The sequence below is a fragment of the Castor canadensis genome, chromosome X, assembly GCF_047511655.1.
Source record: "Castor canadensis chromosome X, mCasCan1.hap1v2, whole genome shotgun sequence".
Taxonomy (NCBI): domain Eukaryota; kingdom Metazoa; phylum Chordata; class Mammalia; order Rodentia; family Castoridae; genus Castor; species Castor canadensis.
Window position 1 is genome coordinate 96,585,630 of NC_133405.1, and position 23,097 is coordinate 96,608,726.

General features: G+C 38.4%; 1 protein-coding gene across 1 annotated transcript; it reads right to left on the minus strand.

Annotated features, from left to right (window-relative positions):
- Positions 1–9,893: 9,893 nt before the first annotated feature.
- Positions 9,894–11,399, minus strand: LOC141419664 (germ cell-less protein-like 2). The gene has a single exon (XM_074062919.1). It carries the CDS (start codon positions 11,397–11,399, stop codon positions 9,894–9,896), a length of 1,506 nt encoding a protein of 501 aa, XP_073919020.1.
- Between the last annotated feature and the right edge of the window lie 11,698 nt (positions 11,400–23,097).

Consider the following 23,097-nt stretch of genomic DNA (forward strand, 5'->3'; position numbering starts at 1 on the left):
GGGGAAACCCACAGGTTATACCCCACACTTATGGAATAGGGGTCTCAATCTATGGGTTTGACCTCAGAGGCAGGCTCAAAATCCAAATCAGAGAACCTTCCCAATCCTCTTTTGTACCCTCAACCTACTTTACCACCCCTACTCCAGAGGTGGATAATGGGGAAAGCCACTAAACAATCCTGAAAGGTTCGTGTAACAGTAGTAACTGACTTAAGACAAGCCCTCGAGATAGAGACTGGATATGGAGAGACAAATGCCTGGTTGAAATGGGTAAAATATTCTGTACATGACTTAAATAAAACCCATTGCTATGCTTGCACTGCAGGTAGTCCGGAGACTCAGGTGGTCTCATTCCTACTAGGGAGGAACTCAGACCCAAATGATATGGCAAGAATGATATCTCTATATCAGGAGGATTCAGCCTGGGGAAATAAATAAACTGTTTCCAGCAGTAAAAGGTCAAAGACAGGAGACCCATCTCAATGACAGAAATAAGCACAGGCTTAGCATAAAAGGCTGGAAGAAGATTTACCAAGACAATGGCCCCCCAAAACAGGCAGGAGTAGCAATACTTATCTCTGACAAAGTAGACTTCAAACCTACATTGATTACATGAGATAAGGAAGGACATTCGATACTAATAAAAGGGGAAATAGACCAAAAGGAAATAACAGTTATCAACCTATATGCACCCAATGTCAAGGCACCCAATTTCATCAAACATACCCTGAAGGACCTAAAAGCATATATTAACTCAAACACAGTGGTTGTGGGAGATTTTAACATCCTATTATCATCAATAGATAGATCATCCAAACAAAAAATTAACAAAGAAATCCTAGATCTAAAATATACAATAGATCAAATGGACCTGCTTGATGTCTACAGAACATTTCATCCAACTTCTACACAATATACATTCTCCTCAGCAGCCCATGGACCTTCTCCAAAATAGATCATATCCTAGGGCACAAAGCAAGCCTCAGCAAATATAAGAAAATAGAAATTATACCAACAACAAAAGTAAAGATAACATACATGCAAACAGCTGGAAATTGAATAACTCATTGCTTATTGAACAGTGGGTCATTGATGAAATAAAAGAGGAAATTAAAATGTTCCTGGAAGTCAATGAAAATGAAAACACAACCTACAAGAACCTATGGGACACAGCAAAGGAAGTCCTGAGAGGAAAGTTTATAGCCTTGAGTGCATTTATTAAATAGACTGAAAGATCCCAAAACAATGACTTAATGATACATCTCAAACTCCAAGAAAAACAAGAACAAGCAAATCCCAAAACAAATAGAAGTAGAGAAATAATAAAAATAAGAGCTGAAATCAATGAAATAGAAACAAAAAAAAACATAGAAAGAATTAATGAAACAAAAAGTTGGTTCTTTGAAAAAATAAACAAGATGGACAAACCCTGGGTAAAGAAACTGTCAAAATATCCCTATTTGGAGACAACATGATCCTATACCTTTAAGACCCACAAAACTCTACTCAAATGCTCCTGGACACCATCAACAGCTATAGCAAGGTAGCAGGATATAAAATCAACATAGAAAAATCATTAGCATTTCTATACTCTAATAATGAACAAACTGAGAAAGAATATATGAAAACAATTCCATTTACAATAGCCTCAAAAAAAATCAAACACCTAGGTGTAAAACTCACAAAGTATGTGAACGACCTCTACAAGGAAAACTATAAACTTCTGAAGAAAGATTGAGGAAGACTATAGAAAGTGGAGAGATCTCCCATGCTCATGGGTTTGTAGAATCAACATAGTAAAAATGTCTATACTCCCAAAAGTAATCTACATGTTTAATGCAATTCCCACCAAAATTCCAATAACTTTCATTAAAGAGATTGAAAAATCTATCATTACATTTATATGGAAACACAAGAGGCCACGATTAGCCAAGGCAATACTCAGTCAAAAGAACAATGATGGAGGTATCACGATACCCGACTTCAAACTGTATTGCAAAGCAATAACAATAAAAACAGCAGGATACTAGCACAAAAACAGACATGAAGACCAGTAGAACAGAATAGAGGAGCCAGATATGAAGCCACACAACTATAACCAACTTGTCTTTGACAAAGGCACTAAAAATATACAATGGAGAAAAGACAGCCTCTTTAAGAAAAACTGCTGGGAAAACTGGTTAGCAGTCTGCAAAAAACTGAAACTAGATCCATGTATATCACCCTATATCAATATTAACTCAAAATGGATCAAGGATCTTAATATCATAACCCAAACTCTAAAGTTGATACTGGAAACAGTAGGAACTACTCTGGAATTAATAGGTATAGGTGAGAACTTTCTCAATGGAAGCCAAGCAGCACAGCTGCTGCAGAGATAAATGGGACTTCATAAAACTAAAAAGCTTCTGCTCAACAAAACAAATGGTCTCTAAACTGAAGAGAACACCCACAGAGTGGGAGAAAATATTTGCCAGCTACACATCAGACAAAGGACTTATAACCAGAATATATAGGGAACTTAAAAAACTAAATTCTCCCAAAATTAATGAATCGATAAAGAAATGGGTAAGTGAACTAAACAGAACTTTCTCAAAAGAAGAAATTCAAATGGCCACAAAACACATGAAAAAATGCTCACCATCTCTAGCAATAAAGGAAATGCAAATTAAAATCACACTAAGTTTCCATGTCACCCCTGTTAGAATAGCCATCATTAGCAACACCACTAACAACAGGTATTGGCGAGGATGTGGTGAAAAAGGAACCCTCTTACACTGCTGGTGGGAATGTAAACTAGTACAACCACTCTGGAAAAAAATTTGGAGGTTACTTAAAAAGCTAAACATTGATCTACCATTTGGTCCAGCAATACCACTCTTGGGGATATACCAAAAGACTGTGACACAGGTTACTCCAGAGGCACCTGCACACTCATGTTTATTGCAGCACTATAACAATAGCCAAGTTACAGAAACAGCAAAGGTGCCCCACTACTGACAAATGGATCAAGAAAATGTGGTATTATACACAGTGGAATTTTATGCAGCCATGAAGAAGAACGAAACATTATCATTCACTGGTAAATGGATGGAATTGGAGAACATCATTCTGAGTGAGGTTAGCCTGGCCCAAAAGACCAAAAATCGTATGTTCTCCCTCATATGTGGACATTAGATCAAGGGCAAACACAACAAGGGGATTGGACTTTGATCACATGATAAAGCGAGAGCACACAAGGAAGGTATGAGGATAAGTAAGACACCTAAAAAACTAGATAGCATTTGTTGCCCTCAACGCAGAGAAACTAATGCAGATACATTAAAGCGACACAGGCCAATAGGGGAAGGGGACCAGGAACTAGAGAAAAGGTTAGTTCAAGAAGAATTAACCTAGAAGGTAGCACACATGCACAGGAAATCAATGTGAGTCAACTCCCTGTATAGCTATCCTTATCTCAACTAGCAAAAACCCTTGTTCCTTCCTATTATTGCTTATACTCTCTCTTCACCAAAATTAGAGATAAAGGCAAAATAGTTTCTGCCATATTATATGGAGGGGGTTGGGAGGGAGAGGAAGGGGGCGGGGAGGTAAGGGAGGGGGTGGGGGGAGAAATGACCCAAACAATGTATGCACATATGAATAAAAAAAAAGAAAATGAGAAATTAAAGTTGTAATGATTATGATGTTACTGCTAAAAAAAAAAGAGAAGCCTTCTAAAATGAAAGCTATAATGTATGGAAGGAAGAAGTTTTAGAAAGCATTATAATATGGAAAGATCTCCCATGTTTGTGGATTGACAAAACATGTTGACAGCCATATTGCTGAAAACAATCTATAATTTTGAGGAAACCCCCCTCAAAATTCCAATGACATTTTTCACAGAAATAGATAAAATCCTAAAGTACTTATGGAAATAAAAATGCCTCAAGTCGCCAAAGCAATCCTGAGAAAAATAACAATGCTGGAAGTAACACAAAACCTGACTTTAAACCATACTACAGACCCAAAGAAAAGCCAAATGAGTTACTCTATTACATTCTTAATTGTGTATTGTTTATGATCTGGCCGATTCCAGGCATATCCTGTTGGCCTCTTTTCTATTATATCAAATGCACTTGTTGGCTTCCTTTAGCGTTGGCAATCTCTTCACCTTCCACGTAGTTCTTGTCCTAAGTTTATATGTGCTTCTTTTCCGGCCAAACTGAAAGTTTATCAAATCCTTCTGTTCTTCATTTTGCCCAAGATTCTATTGTGAACCTTGCTGAAACCAGATAACAATAGCCATGCCATACAGCCTGAATATTGTTCTGCCTTGAAGTTTCCTCTGTCAGATTCATTAGTCGTCTCTACTAAACTTAGCCTGAAACAAGGTCAGGATACCAACAAAATGTTGACAAATTTTTTTTTGTCAGAATGTAGCATGACTGGTCTCTAGTCCTATTCTCAATAGAGACCTCGTCCCGATCTGAAACCTCACGAACACAGTCTTTACTCTCTGCATTCCTATTGCCAATCTGGCCTTTTTAGCTTCCCCAGTACCACTGATTAAGCTCTGAATAGAACATTTCAGATTTTTCCAGCCTATATCTGCAAAACTTCACAAAGTTCTCTCAGAAACCAGTTTCAAAGGCTTATAAAACACATGACCAGGAAAAGTCACAGCAATGGCCCCACTTCTCTGGTACCAGTTTTCTGTTATTAGTCAGCCTTCAAACATTGTGAAAAATACCTGAGAGTAACAACTTAAAGGAAGAAAGGTTTATATAGGCCCACAGTTTCAGGGACTTTAGACTTGAAGAGCAGGCTCCATTGTTTCTGGCTTGTGGGGAGGAAGAACATTATGGCAGAGTGGTTGTGGTAGCAAAGGGGCTCATATCATTGTAGCTAGAAACAGAGAGCAAGGGACAGGAAAGGACCGGGCACGGATATAACTTTCAAAATCAATTCCTCTTGACTTCCTCCAACTAAGACCTCTACTTAGGTCCTGCTCCTATTATCCTACTGAGCTATGTACTCATGACTCCATCATTTCTTCATAGCACCACCAGCTGAGACTGCAACTTCATCACATGAGTCTTTGGGGGAGAATACTTCATATTCAATCCATGAAACCAAGATTTATTTGTTTTGTTTTGAATTTTTATTTGGTGGTAAATTTACCTTTAGTCTTGTTTTTGTTTGGTGTACACACATACACACACACAGACACCCCTTTAGAAACTTTAATGTGGGACTGCACAAAGAAACTCTTCTATGTGGTATTCTAATCAAATTATAAGCTAGTGTAAATCTCCGCCAAATATTTTTAGTAAGGTGCTTTGGGGGTACTCAAGGTTCAGTGACTCACTAGGAGAGTTGTTCTCACAACTAAAATTTATTACAGGTGTGGAATATAAAACAAAACCAGGAACAGGAAATGGTGTGTGGTGAAACTATAAGAAATCAGACATAAGCTCCCAAGAATCTTCTTTCATTGAAGTTATGCAGGGCATGCTTACTTTCTCCAGCATTGAATTGCTAGAACACTGTGAAATGTCTCCCAGGAAAACTCATTAGAGATTTACTGATAAATATTCTGTTAGGAGCTAGTCATGTAAGCACTTACTGTCTATCATATACCATAATTCCAGTTTCCCAGAAGAAAATCAGAAAATCAGTGTTTACTAAAAATCATATGGATTTACAGTTTTAGCAAAGTAAATCACTGTTATCAGTTGCTTTTGGGAAACCACCTGAAATTCAGGATCTCATATTCCAATCAAAGCTTAACCTTGCAAAAGACCTTTCTACATAGCAGTAGTACAGTGATATACATACATACATATATGTATATAGAAATATATACATCATTTATATCACTTATTTATACTTATATATAGTTTACATATGATACAAACCTAGATTTTCTATTTAACAAAATAGCAGTGAAAGAACTGCCTATCCCCATTTTAAAGAATTTGAATACATTTTCCACAATGATTTTTGTTCTACATATAAATATAATAAAAATATATTGATTTCATATTATTAGAACAAAGTGCTTTATTCAGTATTCAGACATGTAGTTATGCTATCCTGACAAATTTTGATGAAGGCAAATGAAATAGACTAAGGAAGTTATTAATAATATAACTTTTTATAAATGAACCTAATGACATCCTCTTGATCATATGTTTCAACAAGTACTTGATATGTATTACTGAATATACTACTAGAATTTCAGTTAGACCACAGCACTTACATTCATCCTTTTCTTCTTTGTGAAAAAATTGAAAATAAGAATTTGTGATTTCTTAGAATACTTCTCACACGCTAAAAGTAAAATTTAATCCAATTTAGAAAAAGATATTTAAAGTTAATTTGGATTTCCAGGTACCTACTGATTTTGAGTGAGATTGCTTGGAAACTATACTTATAAGCCTCTAATTCAGTTTAATAGTATATAACATAATGCTTGAAAATACAGAATCAAAAAGAGTTTTAATTTGATGTATGGAAATGTGTCCAAATTTTTCTTCATCTTACAACTTTTATTCCCTCCAATACATATGTAAGAAAACTCATATTGATGATAGTTGTATTAACATTTTTGCCACATGAAAAATACATCTAATTAAAAGACCTCAATTAGATTTGGTGTATTTGCAATACAGGATTTTTTTAGCATTATAATGAGACACATGAATTTTTAATAACTTATGATGTGCCATTCCTTCTACGATTACAATTAGATAAAGTTACCTTTCTTTGCTTTTCAGTGCTACAGTTTACTGCATAAGATGGTATACATTTGTACTGAACCAGCTATACTGGAGGGTCCACATATGTTGAATTCCCAGTGCATATCACTTAATCTTGTTATATTACCTTTTACTCCACAGAAATGGTGATTTCCAAGAATATGTCACTCTACTCCAACTTCTCCTTTGTCTTGAAACCACATCTACAGTACTTTCCCATTCCTGGTGGAGTTTTCCAAAGAACACCAGAAGGTCATAGGATCATAGGTTAGATAGGTATTGCTTCTGACACCCCTCCATCAGTTCTCTTAGGAGTATATCTTGCCATGCATAACATCTGGCTCCTTTTGCTAATATATGTGTCTCCTGGTATAGATTTTGCTATGAATAAGACTTTGGTATGCATCCGTAATAATGATTTTATTTCTACTTTAATTTCCCATTGAAAAGGTCCCTATGACAGTGTACTAAATTTGATGCTAACGGTTGTGTTCAAAGATTGCTTTTGCTAAATGTAAGACTCACAGAGCTACTATTGAAGGTCCTACAGAAAACCATTTGTCTTATAATTTATTCTATCCCTTCTTTAACATTCATTAAATGTTTTAACATCTTAAGGAATTCTCAATGCCAAATTTAAAAACGTGACGCTTGTTGAGGGTTCAACATTTGAAAGAGAAATGTAAGGAAAAGAATTATTTCACATGATAACCCAATAATCTATAGTATTCCTGAAAAGGCTGTCTAGTGTGCCACTCTACTACCATCCAATATTATTTGAATATCTTACTTTGCATCACATATGCACAAAGGAATGATACTATCAATAGACAAATAAGATTATCATGATCCCCACATTTTTCCAAAATTACTCGCAATCATTGCTTTATGTACGCTGTCTGCTAAATCCAAAATGGGAATAAACCAGAAATAATTTAGGCAATATCAACCCTATGTTGATTCCTGAATAAACCCTCAAATTGCACTCAGTTCTCTATGGTTTAGTTATAATTAGTGTTCCATTTCTCACTATTTGTTTTCTTGACATATTTAGCTCTATCCATGCAAATGTGAACCACCAAGTGATGTCAAAAGATAGATGCAGTCATAGCTCTAGAAAGGTGATGAAATACTCAAAGTTTTTCAGATTCCACATAGTCAACTTAATACGTAGAATTCAGCAATAGTAGAAAAAGAAAAGGCAAAATGAGGCAAGTTAAATAAGTTTTGTTAGAACAAATCTTACATGACTTGAAGCACCTCACTTTGCTCTAAAGGACATGTGAACAAATTCTGAAGAAAATAGTGACAGTCGACCCATACAAAATTATCCAAATGACAATGAAATCACCCTAAGTTTATCTTTTCAATCCAAGTAGCTACAGACGTTCACCAGTAATGATGAACCCACTACTAGGCTTTTATGATATGTGAAAACATGAGGGCTTTGAGGATAAAAATTTAAAAATAGGGTATGATAAGCACATTAAAGTTAATTGCCCCTGATTTGACACTAACATTGACAAAAGCACAAATTGCATGTAAGATATTGCACAAAATTTGAAATTTGTAGTAGTCAGCTGAACAGACTAGGTTCTCTCTTCCTAGCTCAGGAACTGTTTGGAAGACCTATCTTTAAAGCTTATCAGCTTCCATTTTTAAATAAATGTTGCATTAAATACTCTGCAGATAAAAAGCCTAGTAAAAGTGAGAAGTATGTGTTTGCCATTTGTATCCTTGTTTTTGAAATAGGTCAGTTAAGATAATTTGTCCATTTTTAAATTGGGTTATTCGTTCTCTTAGGGTTGAATTGATTTTATTATATATTTTGAAAACATTCCCTTATCATAAGATGGTTTTTAATTCTTCTCTCTTAATACATGGGATGTCTTTTCACACAGTTAATCATCCATCCATAGAGAGTAGAAATCTAGTTATCGGAGGCTGGAGGAAGAAAGGGAGAAGAAGAGGAAAGGAAAGATTTTGATTGTAGAGTACAAAGTTTCAGTGAGACTAGAGGAATAAGTTTTAATGATCTATTAGACAGCATGGTGATCACATTTGTTAATATATTGCATAATTCAAAAATTTCTTAAAATTTTAATGTTCTCAGCATAAAAAATAAGTTGATTGATGTGTTAATTAGCTTAAATGAATCTACCATCTTTGCATAGATCCAACTGTCATATTGTGACCCATAAATATATGAAATTATTAGTCAATTAAAATAAATTAACAAAACTGAGAAGAAAGCCAAATTTGGCACCAATAGAGAAAATAAACAGCACACTTTGAAATTACTCATGTATTGATTCCCATAGACACTGATATTATGGAAATCCATTTTGTTTATCATGCTTATCTGCTTAATCATTTCAAAAGTTGTCTTTCTCTGGTATTTATAATCATTTAAACATGCACAAATATGTATAAGTGTGTTTCTATGCATATATAGAATCTACTTGTATATTTTTATTCATACCATATAAAATTGTGTTATATAATATATAATGTTATAATATATAATGGTAGGATAATGTATCTATCTATCATCAGTAATACTAGTTCTCCAAACTGCAGACAATATGAGCTTTGTATAAGGCTAATTATAAAATCTCAATAAAGTTTATAGTATGTAATGCTCTAAAACCCAATGTTTGGTTATTTGAAACCATACATTTATACATTCCAAAGCAGAAAGGCTACCCTCAGTTTTTAACCAATGACTGACTCTCCTGTAATAGGCCGCAATTAAAGCCACATTTGCACAACAGTTTCAGCAAAGGAACGAATTCTTTAATTCTGTCTCATCCTTAAGATCAAGTTTATCTCACAAGGTAATCAGGTTTTGATTCCTTGCAAATATAGTCTCTTTTTTCATTTGGACTTGGGCTATTGGTCATAAATGAGAATCAAAAGATGCCAGCATCATTTATCATTTGATTTGACAGATATTTTCTTGTAAGTAAACTTTTTCTTCATAGATAAATGGAGGTAAATGAAGATGAAAAAGAGTGATTTGTGATGTTACTACATGTATTAGAATATTTCATTTTTGTTACGGATCATCTTAATTATATTAATAATACAGCTGTTAAATTAAATGAGACGTCCAAAGTTTCCAAATGCTAAAATGTCTAAATGATGAGATTATTGGTTTCCTGTATTTTCTAACGACATAAACAGAAAGTTGCAGAATATATATAATGGGAACTTTAGAACTAAGCTATCCAGCCTCATTACTATTTGTTCTTCATCCTTTTCAAAGGTAAGGATTTTATAACCAGTTGTTTTGCTGAAACTTAGTTTTCCACTAGAATCAAAATATACTAAAGTTAATCTGAATGCAATATTTCGTAGAGGTTGTATAGAGGCAGAATCTTCCCATAGCTGACTGAAAGTATTTTGCTTGAAAATTATATAATGGCTGGTAAAAATGGCATGCAAAGGAAAGCCGAAGTTGAAACTTGACCACTTCCAAGAGTATTTACCATTTTTGATAATCTTTTTGCCACACCTCATGCTGTATCCTTCAAGTTCTGTTTCATTTAGGACTCGAGGCCCAATTTCTCTGTATTGCTGTGCCTTAAGCAAGGTAAGCCATTGTTGTTTGTAAGCAGATGATAGCCATTCTGAAGGTATTAGACGATCTTGTTCAATAAGTCTTGTGGAGGCCAAGTCACAGATAAGATGCTGAAATCTCAATTTTTTAAACACTGGTTGAAACATTATTCCTTTTCTCATTTCAAGAAAAGTGGTATTACTAACATATTTCAAGTGCTTCAAAAACCAGCTACCAGCGTTCCTTAAAAGCTGATTCATTGTGCCTTTCCAACCTGGATTAAGGCGAAGGAACATCCACCCTTTAAGTGTGGTGTATACATCCATCTCCTTTTGCATTACTAGTAAATCAGAAGAAGAAATTAGCAGATACATGAGTTCTATGTTGATTTTTTTGTAAAGTTCAACACTTGGGTGCGTCATTAAATTGTGAAGAAGCCATTCAAAGCACCGTGTCTTTACAGAATCTAGCCCATAGGTTTCTGCTGCTACATGATAACCACATACAGTTTTTGCATTAATTGTTTCCTTCATGGTCTCATCACATTGATGAATTAAGTCCTCTACCTGAAGCAGACATGCTGTTGCCAAAATACCTGGAATTTGAAGGGGCTCTATTAAGAAGTCCTCATCCCTGTACAAGGAACCTAGTACAAAATGTAAGGAGTAGACGTCTATATTCTGGTCATTAACCTCCAGTTCAATGGTATCTTCATGCACTTCGTTCCAAGAACCTCTGAACATATTAGCAAAGTATCCTGACTGACATAAAAATATTTTGTGTAAACACCACACTTTCCCCAGAGCACGGATTTTAATATCACTGATCTTTCCTTTCAAAAATAAAGTTTGGTAAGCATATTTAGATGCGATCTTAACTTTTTTCCTGTGGCTTGTGCTGAGGACTTGCTGTCGATCTTCTTTCTGGTCCTGAGAATTGGGGTTGTCAGAGTTTGGGTCCAAACAGTAGCCACTGTTCCGCTTGCGCTTGCGACTGCCTGATATGTAACTGGGGCCTGCTATGGCTTCTGGCTGCTGTGCATTGATAACGCCTGGCTCCCTGCATTGTAAGACCCGGCTGCTTAAAAGCCCCATGGATGAAACCTTCCAGAGCCCCTAAAAGAGACCCGTGTAGAAGCTTCCTCCTCATGACATCGCTGCGGCTTGCTACCACTGTCTTTGCCCTAGCCTCTTTGGGGTGGTTTAGAACAGTCTCAGATGTCACAGAGAAGAGGCATTCTTCATTGTTGGGCGCTGCTGCTCTTGACCTGTGGCCCCGCCCCCTGGCAACAGTCCCTATCTCTTGAGCCTGACCCAGTCTCTGAGTTTCCTTTTCTCTTTTTCTTCTTTTTCTCTTTCTCTGCTCCTTCCTCCATCCATTCCTCTCCTTCCTTCCTCCTTTCCTTCCTTCCTTCCCTCCTTCTTTCCTTCCTTCTCTATCTCTCTCTTCTCCCCCTTTCTCCCTCCCCCACCCTATTTTCATTTCTACTGTTTTCTTAAAAAGGGGTGTCATTGTGTTGCCCACACTTGCCTGTATTGTCTCAAACCGCTGCCTCAGTCACAGGAATTCAGTTTTACTATTCTATAAGGAAATGGCCCAGTCAGGGCCTTTTTGATAAGTGTTAACGCCTATTCCCATTCCCATTCCTGGGGTATAACAGAACACCAGTCAGGGATTTTGAATATAATCACTTATCAACTACTTTTTGCAATTTAAATGATGAAGTATAGTGGGTTAAACTCAAGTCTTCATACTTGCTAACCAGGAGCTCTACCACTTGAGTCACTCCCCTAGCCCAATGTATTATTCTAAGTAGTGATGATAGAAATAAGTTGGAAACATCCCAATAGATGCACACAAAACTGCTTGTATGTCGTGATCCTAGACACCAAATGCAAGTGTTGGAAACAACCCTGTTTACAGTAACATTGTTATGCAGAGTGCACATGAATAACCAGCAAAGGATTTGTGAGTACTGTATGAGGGGAAGTAAAAGTTAGTGATGTTAAGAGATAACTCGAAAAAGCAGAGACACTGCGTATTATTTGATTGCAATGTTCCCATTGTACACAGACACATCAATTCTCAGTGAGTGCATTGAAAAGAACTGGAAGGGAAACAGAAATAGGACTCAGAAGGTTTACCAGTCCAGAACCCAGGGCTTTCACACAGTAACATTTTTTTACAAGTTCATTCTGGGGCTTTCCACAAGGATTTCCTTGTGTTTGCTGCCCCAGTCACCCCCTTTTCCCGAGGACAGGTAAGGACTTCCCTGAGGAGGTATTTTGGCTCGTCTCTTGCTTTCTATGTCTTTTTTCCCTTAGTCATCACCATAGTCCTCCTCTGGGCACGCTGCCCGCTTCCAGGCAGTGCGGGGTCACACGGAACACCCAGGGGACAGACACAGAGCGTAGAAACTGTGCAGGCCGCACCTGCTGCAAAAGATGTGCAGTGCTTATTGTATGATGGACGGGTTGGTGACCATGGAGCGGGATGAAGCGCGAGGACTGGACAAGAAAGTGTTCGGAGTTTGCTTCTGTCACCCGTGGCAGCTGCTCTGTACCTCGCACAGATCTGTAGAGGCCCAGGCCTGTGGTAATGTGGACCACACTGCCTTGGCAGCGCCCGGTGTGGTGCACCAGGCCTGGGGGCTCAAAGTTGCCCAGCAGGAACTTGGCGGCGCCTTCGTAGAGGAAGCTCCGCAGCTTCCTGAATGTATCACATCGCTGGAGCTGCGTGCCCAGGACCAGGTCAGTGTGGGGCATAAAGATCCCCTGCGGGTACAGCAGTAGCGACCAAGGGTTCCACAGTAGCCCTGGGAACAGCATTAGCCTAGCGCATACCATGCCCTTTGCCTCTACTGCCTGACCGCTGCCGGCTTGCTTCCTGCTTCATGGTTCCTGAAGATACAGGACTTGTACAGATGGGCACCACCCAGCTAGTGCTCCCGACCCTGACGACTGAGGCTGCCAGAGGATCCATGAGCCACAGAGTTGTCGCTTGGTTCCTTGCCCTATCCATGGTACTTCAGTCTGTCAAGCCAGGATCCACTGTCCCTTGTTTCCTATTCAGACGCAGGATTGGCTACTTGTGGAGAGCAATGTAAGAGACCCTTCCCCTGACACTATGGAAGCAGTCTGTGCTGATCTGAAATTCTGGATGAGCCTATCAGCATATCCTTCTAAACGTTATTTTCTATTGTTGACAAATATCAGCAGCCCTGTCTTACAAAATTGAAACACCGGAAATGCTGCAGACCATTTAGTTCTTATGCACCAGCATGTAAGACAGGCTAAAATGTGCATAATTCACCCACTATAGAAGAGACAGAGATGTGTACAAACCCTTTCAACAATGACACTGTGGAGTATCTAAGTAGTTGTACCAAGGCTGGGGGCAGTAGGGATGAAGACTCACAACAGTATGTTACATCAGTGCATCCAACCAAAGAAATTCAATGGCAATGACTTGTTTAAATCATCCCCTAAGGACAGGAAGTAAAAGAAGAAACACGGCTGAGGATTTTCCTCTCTTCGTCGTTAATATAAATGTATATGGTAGAGCCCTTGCCCTTCCGTAACAGGTGTGAGGCCACAGGTTTGATCTACCTCAGTGCAAAAATAAATAAATAAATAGAAATAAAAAAGAACAATACATTTATTTGTCGATCTGTACCAAGAGTAAGTTAGCAGGGCTGTCAGGCATGAATATGAATGAAAAACTTTTTCTTTGGAAATTTATGTGTGTCCAGAGGAAATACTCCACAGAGTGAGCCTGGGTCCTCCTTTCTGGGGTGTAATCAAATCAACACCTGGGGAAACATTGAGCAGTCTTGTTCAATGTATTTTGGTTGCTTCCTCGTGGTGCCGTTAGATGTCGCTCTACCTGATACATTTCTCACACAACTGAAGTCTAATGGCTTGATGAGATTCCAGAAGCTCATTTTGGCAATTATACTTCGTGTGTGGTGTTGAATACTTCATATGCCTCACGTCACAGGTTCGTAATTTCAAGGAATCCCAGTATATTATCTCTTCCTTAAAGTAGTGATTGCCAAATTTCTTCATTATGAAAGTATGGTTTTCTCTTGCAATAACCAAGTAATCTGAGGGACATTACTTTGACACTGTGTGACTATCTTGTTCCTTTCCAACCTTGTGTCTAAAGGTTTAGAATCTGGTGATATTCTTTGGTTGAACTAATTATTTCATTGCTGTTGGGTTACAAAATAGTGACTTTTTAATTTCTTTTTTCGTTTGGTGATACTGGGGTTTTAATTCCAGGCTTCACACTTGCTAGGCAGGTGTTCTACCACTTGAGCCATGTCTCCAGCTAAAATGGTGATTTTCTGATGCGGAATTTCCTTCTCTTTTCACTAGCTAGCATTCATCCATAACGGAAAGCTTTCTCTTATCAGCTGTGGATGAACTGTTTATTCCCTAAAAGCACAGAATATGCTTAATTGTCTATTTTAATTTTTGTTTTACAGAGTAAAGAGTTTGGACTATAGAAATCCTCAATTATGAAAAATTATTCTCTCTCTGAGTATAATTTTGAATTTGTGAACTTTTATTCAATAATTTACAGTCAACTAAGTCACTTATTTAAGTTCGAATTGTCCCAACCTTTGACCCATGGGAGCCCTTTCAAGTGACTCCAGTGACCCTTGGTACTTCTTCATTAATCTTTAAGTACTAGGTTGTTTCTGGAACAACTAGATACCCCAGGCTCTCGCTGTACTTTTGCTGTCCCTGCCCTGGAATCACACATTTTCTAGAAAAGTTCTGATCTCCAGAATATGACATTTAGAATCATGCCTGGACACACCATGACGTATTTTTGTTGTTGTTTTTTGAGGTACTGAGGTTTGAACTCCAGGCCTTGTGCTTGCTAGGCAGGCACCCTACCACTTGAGCAACACCTCTGGCCCTTTTTTGCTTTAGTTATTTTTCAGGTAGGGGGTCATGTTTTTGTTTATGGTGGGCCTATAAACTATCTTTCAGAGTGTCTGTATGGTTTTACATTCCCATTGGCAATGAATGAGTGATCCAGTGTCTCCATATCTTCCCTAGCATTTGGTATAGTTCTTATTTTAACAATTCCAATAAGTTTGTAATGATATACAATTCTGGTTTTAATTTGCATCTTCTTCACGACTAATGGTGTTGGGCACCTTTCCCTGTGTTCATATGCCATACCTAAACACGCATATCCTTTCCCATGCATTGGATCTTTGTTGGCTTTTCTGTTTTACATTTTTACTGTTGATTTTTGAGATTTATTTATATATTCTGGATAAGAGTTCTTTGTTAGATGCATAATTTGTAAATATTTTCTTCCAGTCTGTAATTTTTCAATCTCTTCCTAATGAGAAGTTATTATTTTTATTTTTATGATATCTAACATACCAGTTTTTTCTTTTATTTGTCAATCATGCGTCTCCTGTCTGGTCTAAGAACTGTCTACCTATCTCTAATGCTTCTCTCAAATTTTACAGTGATCCATTTTGAATGAATTTTATGTGAGATGTCATATTTAGATCAAGCCTGTTCTCTCTCTCTCTCTCTCTCTCTCTCTCTCTCTCTCTCTCTCTCTCTTCTTCTCTCCCTCTCTCTCCCTCTCCCTTTCCCCTCCCCCCTATCACTACCCCTTCCCCATGGATGTCCAATTGCCTCAGCACCATTTTATTGAAAAGGCTTTCCTTCCTTTGCCATAGCAAGTTGAGCATTCTTGTGTGGTTCACTTCTTCATCCTCTATTGCATCCCATTGATCTATGTGTCTATACTCTTATCAGTACTATAGTATCTTAAGTATTGTAGCCTTATACTAAGCTTCAATATATCTAACAGAATTATTCTTTATATTTTGCTAATTTTCAAGATTATTTAAGGCATCTTAGTGCATGTGTTTTTCTATATAAAATTTTACAATAAGCTTGATTATGTCTGCAGCAATATTGCTGGGATTTAGACAGGCTTTTCAACAAACCTATGTATCAAATTGGGGAGAGTTGACATTGAGTTTTTACTATGTTGAGTCTTCTAATACCTGAGCATGTATGACTTTCCATTTTTGTAGTTATACTTTTTAAATAAATTTTTATTAAGATATATTTGTTATAGAGGAGGGATTCGTAGTGACAATTCTGATTAGGTTTGTATTATACATTCCTTACATTGCCCCCATCATCTGTCCCCTCCATCTCCTTCCCACCCCACTTAAAGCAATTGCAAGCAGTTTCTTTGTTCTGTTTCATATAGGTATATGAAGTCCATCAACCATATACCCTCACCTTAATCTCCTTCCTTCCCCTTCCCCCTCCCAGTAACCTCCCACACATTGTACCTATTTTACAGTTGTGTCTTTCATTATTAATATTTAAGTTTATGTTCAAAGGGGTTTCTCAATGTATGCCTGCTGTGGGTGTGCTTTACTTTGGTCTGTTCAATCCCTTCCATTACTCTCCCTTACCCCTTTACCTCCAACCCCCATTTTTCAACAGCTTTCGGTACACATCCTTGTATTCTCTACCTTCATAGATATTAAGTTTTACTATGTTATTGATGCTCTATCATTCTCTTTTCCTTTCTATCTTTCTCCAAGTTCCATAGAGTAGTTCCACTACTACAAACATGTTTTACATATGAGTTTGTATATGATCACGTTTGTTTTTGTGTATATGTTTATCTTTTGTATCTATCTTCCACGTATGAGAGAAAACATGTGGCATTTGTGTTTCTGAGCCTGGCTTACTTCACTTAACACGATATCCTTCAATTGTATCCATTTACCTTCAAACTTCATGGCTGAGTAAAGCTATATTGTGTGTGTGTGTGTGTGTATCACATTTTCTTGATGTATTCACCAGTTGTAGGACACCTGGGTTGTTTTCAAAGCTTGGTTATTGTGAAAAGTGCTGCAATGAACATCAGTGTACAGGTTTGTCTAGTGTATCCTGTCTTACATTCCTTTGGGTAGATGCCCTGCAACAATATCACTGGATCATATGGCAGTTATATCTTTAGCTTTTTGAGGAATCTCTACACTATTTTCCATAGTATTTGTACTAATTTGCATTCCCACCAACAGTGTATAAAGGTTCCCGTTTCACCACATCCTCACCAGCATTTGTTGTTGTTATTGCCCTTGGATATGGCCATTCAAACTGGGCTGACAAAGAGTTTTCTCCCATTCTGTGGGCTGACTCTTGAGTCTAGTGACTGTCTCTTTTGTTCTGTAGAAGCTCCTTAGTTTGATGCAGTCCCATTTGTTCATTCTTTCTCTTAGATGTTGAGCCTTTAGAGTTCTACTTTGGAAGCAGTTCCCTATACCTATATGTTCCAGTGTATTTCCTACTACTTCCTGGAGTTGTTTTAAAGTCTAGGGCCTTTATATTAAGGTCTTTGATCCACACAGAAGACCAGTGTATCAGAATAGAAAACCCAGATATACACCCATGCATCTATAGCCAACTGATCATTGACAAAGGGCCCAAACACACAATGGAGAAGAGACAGCCTCTTCAACAAATGTTGCTGGAAAAACTAGATATGCAGAAGACTGAAACTAGATAATTGTCTTTCAACCTGTACCAAAATCAAGTCAAAGTGGATCAAAGACCTTATTATGTAGTTATTCTTTGACCATGCTCACCAGTTTATTGTAATACTCAGCATACAGATACCACACATGTTCTGTTAAATATATGCTTAGGTTTCTTAATCTTCTCAAGCTGTCATAACATGATATAGGCTGGGTGCAGAAACAACATAAATTCTTGTTCTCCCATTTCTGGAGGCTAGAAATCACAGATCAGGGTACCACCATACCAAGGTTGTGTGCTCACATGGACTCTTCCTTGGTGTATATTATTTAGGAAGGAGACTAATTGATCTTTAACTCATTCACACAAAGCAGATGGAGTGCTCATAGTTTTAAAAGGGGGTGAGCCAGATAAACTAATCTCTTCTGTGATCTGCTAGTAGACCAGGGAAGAATTCTGTTCCTTGGGATAACCCTGTCTGCCTGGGGTTATCACCCGCTTTTGACTCAGCTAATAGCTAGCTACCCATCCTTCACATTTGCATTAAGTATTTACTCACTTATGGGGCTATATCCCTTAAACAGGGTTTGCTGTCAGATCCCACTGAATCACATACCACACTCATCAGAAATGAGGATTCTTTACTTGGTGTCTGCTTTCTCAAGCTGATTGTGTATTCCCTGAAAGAAGAATCCATGTCTACTTTGCCCACTTGCAAAGCCCCAGATCCTCACTGCACAGAAGTGTGAGATCCACAGGTCTGAGAACTGAAACTAGAGTGAGTATGGGAGTACCAGGGTACACAGGGATAATTCATCAGCACCCTGCTCCTGTTCGTCCAAGTTGAGCTACAACATGGATGAAAAGGAATTATGTTTTCCTGGAATGGAAAATGACATAGGGTAAGATTTATTGTTTTGAATGAATCAAGATATTTGTGTGGAGCATTTTCTTGTTCTTAAACAAGTCACTCTAGGATAGTACCCTCTCTGTTTTCTTTTGTACTTTGCTATGACAACATGTGATGTCTGAAACTCACTACAAATGAAAGTATAATCGCAATATCAGACTACCATTGCATGGTTTCTTTATGTAGCACCTGAAGACAAGACTCAACTATTTTCTGAATTTTGGTGATGCTTCTAGACTCTTATGTGTGCCTTTTGGTGTCCATAAAAGGTTTAAAACTACACAGTGATTTGTTGTATTCTTTAAAAATGCAAAGATAGTAGATGTTATGTCATCACCACCACAAAAAATTACATCTTTGTAAAGTAATTGTTAATTAGCTGTATATAAGCATTCGACAATGTACATACAATTTAAAACATCATGTTGTATAGGATAAATTCATAAAAGCTATCTAGTTTTTTAAATTACTAGCTAGGATGTAGCTCAGTGGTAGAGCATGAACAAGGCCTGGCTTCCATCCCCAGCATCTCAAAAACAAAACTACTCAGAGCTATGTCTGTTCTTACAAAGTCCACTGGAGGGTGCAATTTCACTTCTGTTACTATCTTTTTCAAAATAAACTTAGGGCTAACATGAATACTTGACTGCTTTTTTTATAAGCTCTTGCTATAAAACACCTATGAAAGAAAATATTTGTGTTTTAGATGAAAGGACAAAGCAGGAAATTATAAAAGTGGCAATAATTTTTCTCTTCCTTCCCCTGAGGGCTCCTGGTTGATTCCTCGCTATTTTGCTAATAGTTTATATAAAGGATAGTAGTAAAGATTTTGCTGAAATGTGGAAAGTTTGTTTGGGTACCACCATATCCTTTCCCAGGGGAAAACTCAAAGGTTCAAGATGGATTATGGTTTCTCATTGTGATAGGGAGGATGGAACCCCAGCTGTAAAAGCTCCAGTCTGAAACAGGAGCTCAGAACTTGTCCATGACAAGGTCTCAAAACTCCTGCCTTCTAAGAAAATGCAGGTGTATCCCGTGATCAAATATAATATAGGATTAAACAGGGGACAATTTCTAAGAAAACACAGCTGAAGGTCTCAGGTATTTCATGGTTCTTTACCACCAGTGACCTCCGGAGGTAAAAGCTCTGAGGCAGGTGTCCCCTCTCACTGGGAAACTGCTCTGTCTGTTAGCAGTGCACCCCACTTACTATACAGAACTGGAAGGGCTGGTGCAACTTTGAGGAAGGCATCCACATGTATGTGCTTCTCATGCAGCCATCCCTTGTGGTAGACTTGGTGTGATCACAAGCATACACTATTCCACTTCACAATAAAAAATCCAATACATTCTGCTTTCTTTTTATTCATTCTGACCTTGGGCAAATAACTCAACATTTTATTTTATGGGAGCCAGGATCTCACTGTGTAGTCCATGTAGCCCAGGCTGGCCTTGAACTTGAGATCCTTCTGTTATAGCCTCCTAAGTGCTGGGATTATAAGCATACACCACTACACCTGGCCCCACTCAACCTCTTTGAATCAATTTTCTCATTTGCATGGTGGATTAAAATGTCACTGATCTCACAGTTTATGTCAATTTGTCCCAATATATACACACTTTATTATTAGTTCTTTTTTCAGCAATATCTTTCAAGTTCTAACTGTGAATAAAATGTATTGTTCTATGCACTAGGAATACAGCAGAAAATAAGAAAGACAGGTTTTTGAGCTCATCTAGCACACATTCTAAGAGAGAGAGAGAGTGAGAGAGACAGAGAGAGAGAGAGAGATCTCACAGAAATAAAGTATATATCAGAGGGTGTCACAGAAAGGAAAGTCCCATAATGACATAGAGTGTCAGAAGACATGGAACAGCTGCTTGAGACAGGATATTCCTAAAACACTTATCCAAGGAAATGACACCAAAAGATGAGGATACAGATGTGACATTTGGGAGATCTGTGTTTCATTCAGCAAGTGCAATGGTCTGAAGTGATTTGATTGGTGTGTTTTGGGGACTAAAATAATTTCAGGTGCTTGGATAACATTTTGTGAGACAAAGAGTTATTAGGGGTAGCGATGGAAAGGAAGCATTGTAAGAGAAGTTAGGAGATAGTGAGTGGCCAGTTCACTAAGAATTGTGTAGTCATTTGAATTTTGTTTATTTTTAGTGTTTTTGGGAATCATTGCAGGCTTTTAAATAACAGAAGGACATGAGTTTATTATCATTCTAAGGTTATAAGTGGATGAAAATGAAAGAATTTATCTGGCCTAAACTAGTTTCAGAAAATGCTAAAACATTTGGTCATTTCCACTGTGTTTTATTTATCTATCTATTTATTTGTTTGTTTATTTATCTATTTTTTCATGCCGTGGTTGAATTTATGGTCATGCACTTGATAGGCAAGTGCTATACCACTTGAGCCACTCAGCCAGCTCTCTGTTTAAAAGCTTTTATTAGCATAAATTAATTGTACAAAGGGTTTTCATTATGGCATTTGCATGCATGCATATAACATACTTTGATCAAATTTACCCTCTCTGTTACTCATTCCTAATCCCCTCCCTCCCTTTTTAAAAGCTTTTAGTGGATTTCATTATGCTAGATGCCCTGTTTGCATTATTGGTGCAAAGGAAAGGTGGGTAAAACCATTTTGTTTTTAATTTCATTCATTCCTCCATGGACATTAGGATTGCTTCCACATCTGGCTATTATAAGAACTGATGATATGAACACTGGTGCAGAGTTATCTGTGCAAGCCTGCACTTTCAGTCCTTTTGGGTATGTACTCAGGTGGAATAGCCAGGTCATATGGTAATTCTAGTTGAATTTTTGAAAAGCTGGTGTAGTATTTTCCATAATGGCCACACCACTTCACATTTCCAACAACAATGAAGCAGTGTCCCAACATCCACACACGTCCTCACCCACAATTCATATTCCCCGCCTTACCGCACTGCTTTTCATTGTGACATTAGCCATCTGAAGGGGTTTGAAGCAGACTCACTGAGATTTTGATCTGCAATTCCATAACTGCTACTGCGATTGGTTTATCTTCTTTGCAGAAATGCCTATTAAAGTCCTTTGGTCAATTTTAAATGGGATGTTTGATTTTATAAATTAACTTGTAGGAGTTCTTTATGTTATATGGGGATTGTAAATAACACATGTTATTTACAAATATTGCCACATTCTATGGATTTTATTTTCATTTTCTTCATAGTACTTTTGAGGACACCTGCTCATAACCTTGTGAGTCACTTGGGAGGCTGAGAAAAGTGCCTGGTGCCATGGGACTACTGGAGTAGCACTTCTCTCCTTCCCCTTTAGCTCTGCTCCTCAATCTTTGCCTCCGTCACCCTTGGGCATGTGGATGGCCAGTCCAGGAGAGGAGACAGTGACAGCAGGAGAGGTAAAAGCAACCTCCACCATGGCTACCTAAGGGGCATATTTAGAGAGAAAAGTTCCAGAGGGAAGGAGGCAGAGGCCAGAGGAGGGTAGGTTGTGCCCAGGGTTGTAACTGTGAAGCTCCATTGTTCTGCCTGTGTCTGTGAGTGAAGGAGCTGTGCAGGAGGCTGCATTGGCAGTTCTCAGTATAGGGAAGTAGCAGTGGCCACCTGTCAAGGTGCAATCTAAAACACTTGAATGTGCAGGCCTCCATCCTATAATAAGCCTGTGTTTAAAAACAGTAACAATAAAAAGATAAATCTGCTACCTGTCAGCTTCACCTTCATTCCTCCCAACTTACTGAAAAGAAGGGAGGAAGGAAGGAGGGGACAACGAGACTTGGCTGCTGGCACTGACTTCCATGTCTCTGCCTCTCCTCCCGCGCGCTAGCCCTCCCCTGTGTTCCTCTTAACCCTGGTCATGTGCCCACGTGGGACTCCATTCTGAGGTGCTGGTGTGGGTGCTTTCTGCTCCTGTGCGCGGCTGCTTCTCCCATCCCCATCACTAAGAATAAAAGAAGAACCGGGAGGCGTGGTCAGAAGACAGAGAACACCCCCCACCCCAAGATCCCCGCTTCCTCGTCCCCCCCAGACAGGAGTGCAGTTGGAGCAAGTTGGCGGGCTGGGCACAGCGGTGGTGGAGGATGCATGGAGAAGGCAGGAACTGTAAAGCCAGCTTGGAGCCCGGGCTCCAGACTCCAGCCCAGGGGTTTGCAGCCCCGAGGCTGCGTGGACTGTCTGCCCCGCGGGTCCTGTCTATCAAGGTGTGCAGTCGGAAGGACAGATGGACAAAGGAGGAGCTGTGCGTTGCTGTCGCCTGGAGGCTGGAGATGTCCCAGTCCAAGGCAAGTGGTCCCAAGTTGTCCATGACCTACAGGGGGTGAAAGTG